We start from the raw sequence: 14,441 nt of genomic DNA on the forward strand, positions 1-14,441 counted from the left end.
CACAGAGAGTCATCATTTGGTGATGACTGTTTGAAAGCTTTTATACAATGTCATAAAACTGCACAAAATCACAAAATCAACAACACCAAAAAAGCACTAAAAAAAAAGAAGCATGATTAAATTAAATATATTTCCTAATGATTCTTAAAAATATCATTTCCTGGAAATTAAAGATAGATAGCTATCTTTCTATATAAAGATATCTTTATATAGGAAAATATAAAGTGTATCTCTCTCTCTCTCTCTCTCTCTCTCTCTATATATATATATATATATATATATATGCAAAGATAAGTCTTCATACATAAATATATATAATTTATTTTTAAAATATTATTTAAACTGAATTCTAATCCATATGAGAATAAAAAGATATGTTTTCTACTCTTGAAAAATTTAAGATACATCAAGTAAAGAGAAATATTCAAAAGTTAAATAAGAAAATACATGTGATTATATACCAGGTTGTGTTACATTTTACAAGGATGTGACTAACTAAATCACTTTTAGGATTTCACTTGATTATTTTACTTGAAAAATTACAGAATGCCTACAGAGTTGTCCTTGAGAATTTATTGCTCAGATAATTCTATATTAAATAGAGAAAAATGTAAATAAATAAATAAATAAATAAGATTTGTTGAAGAGGAAAGGCCAGGCTTTACCTTGCAACTAAGGGTTACTCCTGATGCAAGTAGAAACATCACCATAAACCCTAGGAGAATGCAAGGACAACCACAAGAGGTTAAAGAGATAATTGGGAGTTTGATAAGGGTCAGAGGCCACTGTTCTGATTAGTGAATACAAAATACAAGACACTGAAGATGTTTCTTGAAATGGCTCTATTGTGCTAGAGAAGGAATTATTGATGGAATTTAGAGATCACTCCTCAGTTCCTTTTTTTTTTTTTTTTTTTTTGGTATATTGGCTATTGTGGTCTCCACCTGTATTTGTATTTGGCTGGCTCCTAGAAGTGTCGTGTCTCTCTTGTTGCATAATCAACTGCCTTCTGAACATTTCTCACTAGAAAACTCTCATCCAAGAGTCTATAAACCAAAATAGAAGGTTTCCATGCAAAAGTGGGACCACAGGGATAGTTCTATCAAAACACAAAATCTGTTAAAGGCTTTATTACCTGCAAGATTCATGCATTTATAATAGAGGTAAAATATTTTTTCAGGAGAAAAAGAAAATGAACATTTCTCAAGGGACATATCCCAGCAAGTTTTCTGTCAGTATTGAAACAGAAATAAAACAGAACAACATTAAATAAAGTCTTTAGAGAATTAGTTTCACTGTCATAAGACTGTCTACAATTTTAAAATGACAGGGAGTATTGAATGCTTTTAAACTTTCTGGTCTGAAAACCGGCAACTTGAGGGGTAGTAATTTCATTTCAAATAACGAAGAAGGGCAGGCTGGGATAAAATGTGACCATTATATCTCCATCTAGCATTTATAACATTTTTTTTAATTGAGAGAAATGTCAAGATGTGAGCTGATCCAAGTTAAAAGTCATTTCCCCTGTAATTTTTACTGACATTAGAAAACTGTCTTTAAAAATGTCAGTTACACCTTGGTTAAAACAAAGATATCTGTTCAAACATATAAGCTTTAGAGTTGCAGTGGTTCATCATATCATGTTATTTTCAGTCTTTCTTCCCAGTATGTGAGTCTAAATTAGTAGATCCATTGTTATCTTCACTGGTACTTTTCTTGGTACTTTAGAAAAATTAAGGTTTTTAATATTTCCTTTGGGGGGCATCCTGCAAAGTATAAGGTTGCAGAATATTTTGACAATATACATTTGCCCAGTGAATAAAAGTAACAAAACAAAACAGAGAAGCTCTGGAGAGAATTATGCAATTGATAGTAATGATTTAATTAACATTGTCATTTATTCTCTGTATTATCCTCAGTTAATAATTATGTAGGATCTCACATGTTGCTTCTTGCTGCAAATAGATTAGTTATTTTTAGCTTGCCATGGTAAGAAAAAATTCAGTGTAACTGGCTTATAAAAGAGATGGTGCATATATCAGGTTGGTGTCAGTTTTACCTACCAAATAACTTTTTGAAGAAATGATGGCTTTTAAAACTTTTTTGACAATTTGATGTAATACTGTCTTACATTGTCACATCAGTGCCGGCTTACCAGCCATAGTGCCAGTAGAAAAATAAATAAATAAATAGATTTGAAGAATTGAAAAGAAGTGACTTTGAGAAATCCTTTGCTTAGATATGACAAATGTGCTTTCTACAGCATAGAGCTTTTCTTACATTTATGCTTTTAACTTTTTTTCTCTCTTCTTATACTGCTTCAAATGAGAAATGTAAGCCTGGAAGATTTAGTTGTACTCAATGCATACCAGAAGAAGCTCACCATGATGTTTTTGTGGATGAAGCCCCTCCGATATCTAGCTGGTTTCAGATGTGGATATTCTTCAGTGCTGGTGATTTTAATATTCCAAACCTTCTTCCAGGCTTCATAAAGCTGTACATGTACAGGGTAGACACCTGAATGATGAGGAGCCACTGCATAGCCCATGTCAGTAGGAATGCCATGCTCCTAATAAGATCAAGTAAACATTAATTAGAATATGGGAAGATTTGACCTGGCCATGTTTTACCCAAGAACTTTCCAATATACCACAAAGATATTTGTTTAAATCAATCATTTCTTATTATTTGGTAAAGTTAAAGTGACAAATATTGAGACCTTTAGACTTTAGGAAGCAGAGTAGCCATTTCACCAGTCCTGATCTCCATACACTTGTGATTGAGAGGGGGTGGGGCAGACAATGCATGGAATTCCATTCAGCACATCCTGTCATAGCCACATTTTTTAATTGTTTAAAACTTCCATAATTTAAAAACAAATACTTGTTACAAACAATATTTACAGGGCTCCACAGAATAAAACCAATATTTATCAGAACAGTGAACATCCCAAGCTCACTAAGACTAATGACAGGCTTTTGTCTGCTACATAGTTTCTATCAAGTCTGTCACATTTCTATTGGTCTCTCAGCATGGGGCCAGTAATAGACAACATTCTTTGTCTCAGGAGAAGGGCAGGTCTTTGATCAAATAATGTGGCAAAATTCTACAGAGCAGTTTACTTTGAAGCAGAGACTCCCATTCTGAAAGTAGACAGTGCTGAAAGAGACAAATATTCTCAGAAATTGTTGTTCTGGAGTGAAATTCTATATATAAAATTAGTCCAATTTAATAAATGTTTCCAAATAAATACCAGTCTCTCAATATCTTTCTCTCTCCACCACCTTTGACACACACACTATACTCATGAAATAACTAATCACGTGTTGCAATACCTTTTTCATTTTGGGGGGTGGGGTGGGGGGGCAGGTACTAGGGATTGAACTCAGGGGCGCTTGACCACTGACCCACATCTCATCCCTATTTACAAACTAGGGCTAAATAAAAATTTTATTTAGAGACAGGGTCTGAGTTGCATACCACTTCACTTCAAATGGTCCTGCTAAGATTCTGTCAATTCCAAAAATAAATCTATGTAAATCTGGATTATTTTAGAAGGGATTTGGGACAACTGTGTATAATTGTAATTGCTTTTCTCCACTTGTGGCAGTCCCTTGATCATGATATATTGCTCTTTGGCATAGAGGAAAACTGCACAGGCACAAAAGATGAAATCTCTTTTAGAAAAAGTATCCTTCAGTAGTGAACATGCATATTTTTTTCTTGAATAAATTTTTTGTTGTTGTTTGCATTTTTTAATTGCTTGATAATCTTCAAAGGTTCTACTTAAAGAAGCTACCTTTGAATTAATCATGGCTTTCTTCATGACAAAGTACAACTTCAGATATACACAACCAGTTACGCTATTAAAGGGACTGAACTCTAGAAATGTGCTACAAATGGATATGTAAAAAGTCAAATATGGCCAGTTTTGTTTTTCAGCCTAAATAATAACAAAAGGACAAGGATGTACAAGAAGCACCTGAATACAGAAGAAAAATATACTCCCAATGGTTTGCCATTAGCCTTGTACCTTTTCATATTTCTTTACATGGCAGAGACTCAGAATTTGGTCCCAGACTATCAACTTCATCTCCTATTAGCATTCACTGCCACGCCAATTTTTCATGTTTCCTTCAAGTCTTTTCCTGTATACTGTATACATTTCCCCTATCAATTATAATGTCCCTTTTGTCTTTTTAAAAAATATTTATTTATTTATTTTTATGTGATGCTGAGGATTGAACCCAGGACCTTGCACATGCTAGGTGAGTTCTCTACCACTGAGCCACAATCCTAGCCCCTCATCTTATCTTAAAAAGCTTATTCATTGCTGATAACTCAGTTCAGTCAGGTATTGTTAAGGACACTACAAATGAGAGCCAACACATTGCTGCTAAGAGAAAGAGAATAGGTAGTTATAGAGGTAGAGTGGATAATAGATGGGTTGCTAAAGGATGAGAAGGAAAAATTGACATTCTTCATTTTATCTGAAACCTTTTTAGAAGTTTATATAACTATGCAATTATTATTATATCATCTATAACTCCACCAAAATTGAGGTGAATTCTCTCATTTTTAAAGTGTTTTTTACAAACTCAAGTAAAGCAGTTTTAAATGAAGAATCACGTATCAACACATAATTTGTGTTAGAAAAGATCATCAAAGTATTCAACCAAAGTGATTTAAGAACAAGGGTGAGCAATAAAAACAAAGATGAAAGAAAATGAATGTCCATCATTATTAAAACAAATTTTGAAGAAGAAAACAAGGATGAAGTTCACAAAAACTGGAGCTATAGTGTGAAATTCAAATGCCTGCAGATTTGTAAGAAATTACATTAATCAAAATCTCAAAATAGTTTTACATTGCGGTAAGTAGTCAGCTTTGTCTTCAGAAGTTCTATATAGTAAATTGATGGTTTAACATAACAGAGACATTTTTTTCCTCTTTTGGATTGTTTAACAATATTTGGCAACCAACATAAATAATGTTTTCATTTTTTTTCTTTCTATCTTGTGGCACTAAAGTTTCATCATTTTGTGTGCTGGTGCAGTGTGGCACAGTGGCAGAAAATTACAATCCTGGACTCATATACCTGACCATTTCATGTTCCCATTTACAATCTATGTAACTTTGGTGAAATGACTTATGATTTAGAGCTTCATGTTCTATTTTCAAACATGATGATAAAAGTGTACTTACCTCAAAGGGTTTCATGTAATTAATATAAGGAAAACATTTAATATAGTTTCTGAAACATATCAATGAATGCTATTCATTATTGTTGCTATCATTACCCTACCTACATTGTTTTTATATGCTGTGATCCTATTACTCAATTATAATGTAGAAATTATGAATACTCTGGGCCACCTATTTTAGCCCAAAGTGATAGGCTGTGTTTTCTACTCCTATAGATTTTTGATTCTGTCTTAGAAGATTTCTGTGGCAAACCATGGCTTCTACCCCACTACCTTTTCCTGGATCCATTTTCCCTCCTCGTATATTCAAAACTCTCATTCACTGTCAAGTAGTGAATCACCGAAAATTGATGAGTTCTCTTTTAAATGAGTTTGAGATAAATGCAGCATAAATTTTTTCCCACCAAATTTTCATTCAATATGAGAGAGAAAACCTGAAATCTTAATGAATAAAAAAGTTAATATTATGGGCAGTATACTCTGTAAAGCAGACTCATTTTTTCACTAAGTTTAGCCATAATACTATGTTCTTGGCTGATTACTGTCTTCCAAGTTTTTTAATTGGAGACTAAGAACATACTGTTTTGTAATATTGGAGCAGACAGTCTAAAATAGTAAATATTTTAGTTTAAAATATTCATTATGCTTTTTCATTTGACCTTGATTAAATGTAGCATCTAAGATCCAGGAACACTATAATCTATGTCAAGATTTTCATGGAGCGAAAGACTGGGGCAAAGGGCTAAGTGACAATAAGGTATAAATACCTAGAACACCATAGAATTTTTAAATCTCAAAAATGTCTCAATACCCCAATATCAGCTCTTTCATCATGGTTTCTAATCAAAGACACTATCAATTATTAACCAGCTAGATAACAGTGTCAAAATCTTGTTTTCTCATCTTTCCTAAACCAAATCAGCTCATTAGCATATTCTCTCAGTACTGCCTCTAACACATATCTTAAATCTATCCACTTTTATCCATTTCTGTTGTCATCACTATCATTCTAGTTCAATCTACTATCTTATCTTTTGACCATTGGGCACAAGTTCCTAATATTCTACCCATTTTCTTTCTTGTCTCCTTCCAATCCATTTGTACTCAACAGCCAAAGCAATATTTTAAAAACACTGATAATATTATCTTACTTTCATTTCAAAATTTTTCCATAATTTTCCCTTGCACATCAAATGCAAAATTTCTAGCACAGCCAAAAGTTTTGCAAGATATGACCTTTTCCCAATCTAGCTTAATTGTGTATAACTTTTCCTCTCTCCTTCACTATATTTTAGTCACATAAAACTTTTCCTGAAACTTACAGTTTTAGTCAGCTTTTTTGTTGCTGTGACCAAAAGTCACGACAAGAACAATTTAGAAGAGGAAAAGTTTATTTGTAAGGTCATCATTTCAGAGGTCTTAGTCCGTAGATAGCCGGCTCCATTTCTTGGGTCCTGTAGTGAGGTTGAATACCATGGCAGAAATGTGTACTGGAGGAAAGCAGCTATGGAAGAGAAAGTTGTCCTCACCAGGACAAAATATAAACCCCAAAGGAAGGCCCCCAGGAACCCACATCTTCTAGTCATACCTTACTTGCCACCCAGTTAATCCCTATCAGGGATTAATGTGCTGATTGGGGTAAACCTCTTATAAATCAATCACTTTATCTCTAAACTTTCTTGAATTGTCTCACACATGAGATTTTGGGGGACATCTGATCTAAACCATAGCATTTACTAGGCACTTTCCTATTGTCTTACCCTTCTATGTGTTTGTCTCAGCCTGAAATGCTCCTCCATCTCTTTACCTGAATAAATCTACAATATCTTTTAGGTAATTTATCCTATCATATCTTCAGAGAATCCTTTACTGACAAGCCCCAATTTAAATGAAGTACACATTAAGATTTCTTTTAGTAATATTCATTTGTTTTTCTTAGTATATTACTTGGTTTGAAAGTACCTATTTCTTTTGTATAAATAACTACCAAATGCCTCTCTTTGACACTAAATAATAACCTCCATGAAGTTTGGATTCTGTTTCGTTCACTGCTATCTCTCCAATGTCTTGCTATCATAAGCATTTGACAAATAGTAGTGAATGACTGTGTAGATTAATTCTGGCCATCTCTCTATCATTTGAATTATCACTTTCTCAATTACCTCTGTAAACTGTTAATTCAACTGCAAATTCTCAATTACCTCAGTTAAACTGTAAACTTATCAGAAAAATGAACATATGGTAATTAATCCGGGAAATTGTGATGCCTTTAAAAGTAATAATCAAAAACTCTTTTGAGATGGTAATTAAAAAAATTAGTGCAAAACACACATTTGTTTATATGGAATTTAAAAAATATTAGATTTTCCTAAACTATCATCCAAATATTTCTAAGTAGTTAGTGCTAAAATAAAATTTTATCAAGTAAATAGTGATTTTGTAGTACTTTAAATTTTCTCCAATATACTAAAACAAAAAAAAATCAGTATTCAGGTAATCAAGCAATATAATTAATTACTGAAGAAATCATTGCTTATTACTATCTTTGATGGCATTTATTTAAACATTTAATAGTAATTAAGAATGACACATTGCTTTTAATGTTTATTGTATTTCAATCTTTCCAAACAAGAGAAACTTTTAAATTTCCATTAATGACTAGAAGACCCATTGACTCTTTCTATATTTCACAAATTATCAAGTATGCAAATTAATGTAATTTAAAAAAAAAGATCAATTATAGACAAACAATATTCTTCACTCTACAGAGGAAAAAAAACTTTAAACTTCACTACAACATAATTTAGAAATACTTCTTAATGCTTTTCTGCATTTCACTTTGATTGGAATGCCCCATTTTCTCAGTATGTAGAGGTTCATCCTTTGGTTAACTGTCTCATAGTATTAAGAATTCATTTACAATTTATGTAAATTCACATTTACAATTTATGTGGGTTTAAATATTTCCTCCATTCACAATTTATTTTTACAGTAGGTTCTAGGAAAAGAATCTTTTTTTTTTGCTTTGACTGTTCAAATGGCTTCCTTAAGAACTATGACTATTTGAGAGATTGTTTCACAAAGAAAATTATACATATTTTTCAGATGATAGGAGCATGTTTGAAAATGAGATTCAAACCTTTTGACATAAAAAGGCTCATACCTGCACATACTACACACACACACACACACACACACACACACACACACACACATATATATGGTACTGTATATGTGTATATTGTATATATACATTTATATGCATACATGTTTATATATGCATATGCATATCATATATATACACATAGGTATGTGTGTGCAGGTGTAGTCTTTTTGTATATTTATTCATATATATATATATATGTGTGTGTATGTATGTATATATACCTTCATATATATATATATATATATATATATATATATATATATATATATATTGAAGAAAACAAATTTATAAAACTCTTTTCTTGAATACAAGATATACTTTAAAACTTCTAAATTCATTTTGTTTTCCTAAAGTAAAAGAAATGGTCGATACACAGATTTAAGCTTATGAGGACCTGGGGGGCCACCAGCACCAAGGGTAGGAGTCCTATAGCAATTGCTGTGACTAAGGAAAACAAAGAATGGCACTGACTAATGGAAATGTGGTCCAATATATGTAAAGTTACTGTTCAAAGGAAACTGAACAAAACCTAATACAGCTCTGGGCAAGTTGAATTTATTTCTAGGTTAGAGAATTAAGGTTTAGTACTGCATGCTAAGATTGTTAAATATTAGAATAATTCACATGATAAATGAAATCTTGAAAGATGTGATCAACTAGTGAATTTGTCTTTCTTTTTTTGGTTGTGTAATAGAGGAGTTCTGCAAGAATCAATTAGGTTAAGATTTAAAATTCTGTTTCTTCAACATAATCTTTGTGGTTTTAGAAATAATCTTATATTCAGATGCTAAATATAAATGCACTAATGTAATCCATGAGTTACATAAACGTGTACAATGTAATTTCATTGTATTTAAGGAAGTAATAACCTCCTAAAATGTGCTTGGCAGTTTAATATAAATATAGTTACTATTTGTAGATTTGGACAATAGATAACCCTGAAGTCTTCTTTTAATTCATAATATAAATTTCTGTCTGCTGGCTGGTATTTTAAAAACTTACTATGATGATCAGGTTGTTTTTAGTGGATTTGGTTTAACTATTTAAAATCATCTTCTGTTGCAGTTATGGTGTAATAAAGAATTTGGTTAGTCTTCCTCATTCCTGGTTCCTTAAATCTTTGGAATTTCCCTAGTAATGGGAATGTATTTGTTATTCATGATGGGAACATGAGATCATTTATGAGTATGCCATTCCATGGGATGTGACTGTACCAGAAAAACGAACCATGTCAGTACAGAGATGGGGCTTTGAGGTAGGTAGTATCAGCCACACACAGGGTAGGAACAATGAGTTTTATTCAGGGTAGGAACAATGAGTTTTATTGGAACAATGAGTTTTATTCGGACCTCCAGGGTCACTGAGAGTTGGAAATTAAATCCATACATATGGTCAATGAGTCCATCAATCTTGTCTATTAGATGAAATCTAATAAAAACTGGAATTTGAGGCTTTAGATAAGTTTCCTTAGTTGGTGATATTGCTATGGATTGAGAAAACTTAGTAATGAGATGTTCTTTGTATAAAAGTTCGGATAACAAAAGTCATGGTTACAAGAACAAAAGTAGCAAAATCTTTAGATAAAGGCGTTAAAAGTGTTAATAATGAAATCCTGGGAACTGGAAAGACATATTAACTCATGAAACAGAAGTGTGGAGGAAGATGGCCGCTGCGTAAGGGGGTAGCTGAAGTGCTGAGCCTAGTGCTCAGAACAGCGGCTTTAAAAGAGACTTCACCCAGCTTGTTAGAGCTCCTTTCACCATTAATCTGTAGTGGACCACCCGGCCAAGCAGCAGAAAAAACAAAGAGATTGAAAAAGAGAGGCTTGGCTCCCGGATGCTTTCCTGCTCAAAACCGCGGGCGCTTTGCACCCATCTGCTTCCTCTTTCACTTCGCTCCCGGCAGAGAAGCTGAATGGGCAATCAGCAGTGGATTGTAAGTACCTGAGGCAAAGAAAGCTCAGTACACCCCGCCCTTTTTTTTTTTTTTTAATATTGTCTATACAGGGAGAGTTAGTGGATTGGAATTGTTGGCGGGGCTGTAGTTTCGGGGCCGAAAATCCACTCCGCGGGAGCCACCATTTGCTTTCTGCATGCTGTCGTGATGGCCCTGTCTACACGGTCCAGCTACCGCAGCTAGAGACTGGAACTGGGCTGCGTGCCGAACCCTGTCCTCCGAAGGCAGGTCCACAGCCTCAAGTGCCTCGGTCGCCTGTTCCCTGCTGCACCTTGGGGCATAGCCTGCTCTGGGGTCATTCGGCATCCCTCTGCGAGGGGTCAGGCGCGGCGGCAGCCGCTTGGGCCCCCCGCGGCGCCAGCCGCTTGGGCCCCCCGCGGCGGCGCTGCTAAGGTCGCAGACAAGCGCGGCGCCAAAGAGCGCGGACCAGAGGTGGAGGCGAAGGCAGCAGGATTTCAGTTCTAGAAAACTGGACTGGAAACAGAAGCAGCAGTTTGTATAACCCCAAGATCTTGCTTATGCCAGGAAACTGTAAGGGTAACATGAATATCATTGAGGAGGTCTAACATGATGGCAGACGCGGAGGGATCAAGTCTCTGACCTCTTCAACTGCGAGGGCATAGGGAGCTGTAAATTATCTAAAGCCTATTTGCTCAGGATTACTAGGCAATGCTGAGCTGACGTGGAGCTAGGGCGTACACTTTGGGCCCCTCAGAAAACACACACTGAGCACAAATTTGCTGCATTTAAGCCCCGGATCGCCTGCTTCTCGTGACTCAGCACTAACGATCCTGCTGAAATAACTAGTCGGCCCACCTGATCTCACAGAGGTAAAAGCCAACTGAGCACCATAGCCAGACCCAGGGAATCAGGAGTGACGTGGGACTAGCGGAGCAGAACCACGGCTATCGCTCCCACCAGGGCTGACAACAGAGGTCCCTTGCACCAGCTACCAGGGGAGTTGCTACCTAAGGGCAAACAAATTTGCTGGGGGTCCTCAGCCCCAAGCCCTACAAACTTAGGGTCCGAGGGAGGCAAACGGAAAGGGTGTGCCCAGGCATCCGTGAAAACAGGGCTCCCAGGAGCAGCAGACCCGGCGTGTAGCCAGTAATGTGGTAAGCATCACAGGTGAGTGGGGCCTGGATTGAGGAACCACAAGAGAAGGACCTAGACACTCAGGACTGGAGACTCGCACAGTCTGGGAAGAAGAGCTGAGGCACAGTGATTGGTTCCCACCTATCACGAAGAGAAGCCTGGCCCAGTGGGCATAGCTCCACCTACTGGAAGAGAAGTTAATCGAGCTCTATGACTGCATTTATTATTATTACTATTTTTTTTAATGATTATTATTAGTATTTTTTTTATTCTCACTTTTTGTAGTTGATGTTGTTGTTGTTCTTTAACTTTCTTATTAACGGTTTCAATTTTTTTAATTCTTTTTATTCTATTATTATTATTATTTTTTAAACTCCAATTTCCATTTTTCTATTATCATTATAATTTTTTTTGTTTGTTTTAAAATTTTTATTTTTTCGTTTTTTCTTTCTTTCTTTTCACTTTCTTTTCTTTTGTCTTTTCATTTCTTTTCAATTTTCTTATTCCCCCTCTCTTGAATTCCACCTGCCTACACTCACTCTATTTACTCACTTCTTCCCTTCCCTTCTAATACCTCTCCTCCCAAGCATCAAATAAATTTATAAGAGTAAACAGTAACTCAGCAGTCAAACAGAACAAGAAGTATCATGAGCATAAAAAAGCAAGGAAGAAAAGGAGTACAAACAATGAAAGACAGCCTAAATATTCAGGAGGACCTGGAGTCATCAGAAAAATGGCCATATAAAGAACTCAAGGAACACCTTAGACAGATGGAAAGGAACCTTAAAGAGCACATTGAAAAGGAATTACATAAACAGATAAAAGAAGAAGTTAAGCATCTTTATCAGGAGATAGAGATTATAAAAAAAATCAAACAATAATTCTAGAAATGAAGGAAACTATAAACCAAATTAAAAACTCAATCGAGAGTATCACTAACAGAGTGTAGCAAGTAGAAGCCAGAACGTCAGATAATGAAGACAAAATATATCATCTTGAAAAGAGTCTAGCCAACTCAGATAGACTGGTAAAAAATCACGAGAAAAACATCCAAGATATTTGGGATAATTTAAAAAAATCAAACTTACGAGTCATCGGGATAGAGGAAGGCACAGAGATTCATGCCAAGGGAATGAGTAACGTGCTGAAGGAAATAATTACAGAAAACTTCCCAGAAATAAAAAAGGAAACAGATATACAAATTGTAGATGCATACAGGACACCGAGCACACAAAATCACAGTAGACCAATGCCAAGACACATTGTTATAAAGCTATCCAATATACAGAACAAAGAGATAATATTAAAAGCTACAAGAGAAAAGAGACAGATTACATTTAGGGGTAAACCAATAAGGTTGACAACGGATTTTTCATCACAGACGCTGAAAGCAAGAAGATCCTGGAACAACGTATTTCAAACACTGAAAGACAATGGATGCCAACCAAGAATTCTGTATCCAGCAAAATTAAGCTTCAGATACGACAACGAAATAAAAATCTTTCATGACAAACAAAAGCTAAAAGAATTTGTAGCCAGAAAACCAGCATTGCAAGGCGTCTTGAGCAAAACTCTACACGAGGAAGAAATGGAAAACGATAACCAAAACCATCAGCGGGAAGTGCCTCGGTAAAGACAGAGGACGGGGGGAAAGCTAATCATGGAGAAACAATCTAAATTAGGGGGAAAAAAAAGAGATAAATAATCAAACATGGCAGGAAGTACAAACCATATATCAATAGTAACTCTAGACGTTAATAGCTTAAACTCTCCAATAAAGCGACATAGGCTGGTAACATGGATTAATAAAACAAATCCAACAATATGCTGCCTCCAGGAGACACATCTGATTGGAAAAGACATACACAGGCTCAAGGTAAAAGGTTGGGAAAAAATATACCACGCTCACGCTCCTCGTAAGCAAGCAGGGGTGGCCATTCTCATATCGAATAAAATCGACTTCAAGACTAAGTTAATCAAAAGGGATAAGGAAGGACATTATATACTGTTAAAAGGAACCATTGACCAACAAGACATAACAATTATCAATATTTATGCACCAAATAATGGCGCTGCGACGTTCATAAAACAAACTCTCCTCAAGTTCAAGAATCGAATAGACCACAACACAATAATCATGGGTGACTTCAACACACCTCTCTCACCATTGGACAGATCCTCCAAACAAAAGTTGAATAAAGAAACTATTGACCTCAATATCATAATCAATAACCTAGACTTAACTGACATATATAGAATATATCATATATAGAATATATCATATATATACATATATATGATATATTATATATATGACATATATAGAATATATCATATATATATATATGATATATATATCATATATATATATGTCATATATATATGACATATATAGAATATATCATATATATAATATATCATCAAGTGGATATATATCATCAAGTGGATATACTTTTTTCTCAGCAGCTCATGGAACCTTCTCAAAAATAGATCATATATTATGCCATAGGGCAACCCTCAGTAAATATAAAGGGGTTGAGATAATACCATGCACTTTATCAGATCATAATGGAATGAAACTGGAAATCAATGATAAAAGAAGGAAGGAAAAATCCTACATCACATGGACAATGAACAATACGTTACTGAATAATCAATGGGTTACAGAAGACATAAAGGAGGAAATCAAAAAATTCTTAGAGATAAATGAAAATACAGACACAACATATCGGAATCTATGGGACACAATGAAAGCAGTTTTGAGAGGGAAATTCATCGCCTGGAGGTCATTCCTCAAAAAAAGGAAAAAACAACAAATAAATGAGCTCACACTTCATCTCAAAGCCCTAGAAAAGGAAGAGCAAAACAATAGCAAATGTAGCAGAAGGAAAGAATTAATTAAAATCAGAGCAGAAATCAATGAAATTGAAACAAAAGAAACTATTGAAAAAATTAACAAAACAAAAAGTTGGTTCTTTGAAAAAATAAATAAGATCGACAGACCCCTAGCCATACTAACA

At 34.7% G+C, this 14,441-nt stretch overlaps 1 protein-coding gene across 1 annotated transcript in view; it reads right to left on the reverse strand.

Annotated features, from left to right (window-relative positions):
• The window catches only part of LOC308654852 (bifunctional heparan sulfate N-deacetylase/N-sulfotransferase 3), a gene marked incomplete at its 3' end in the record, with an annotated part of 134,839 nt that overhangs the window by 61,280 nt on the left and 59,118 nt on the right, over positions 1 to 14,441 (reverse strand). Inside the window, exon 4 of the mRNA XM_081304544.1 lies at positions 2,384 to 2,569. Coding sequence (XP_081160670.1) covers positions 2,384 to 2,569 — 186 coding nt within the window. The remainder of the gene's footprint in view (positions 1 to 2,383; positions 2,570 to 14,441) is intronic.

The sequence above is a fragment of the Spermophilus citellus genome (genome assembly GCF_964194105.1).
Source record: "Spermophilus citellus genome assembly, chromosome: 8".
Taxonomy (NCBI): domain Eukaryota; kingdom Metazoa; phylum Chordata; class Mammalia; order Rodentia; family Sciuridae; genus Spermophilus; species Spermophilus citellus.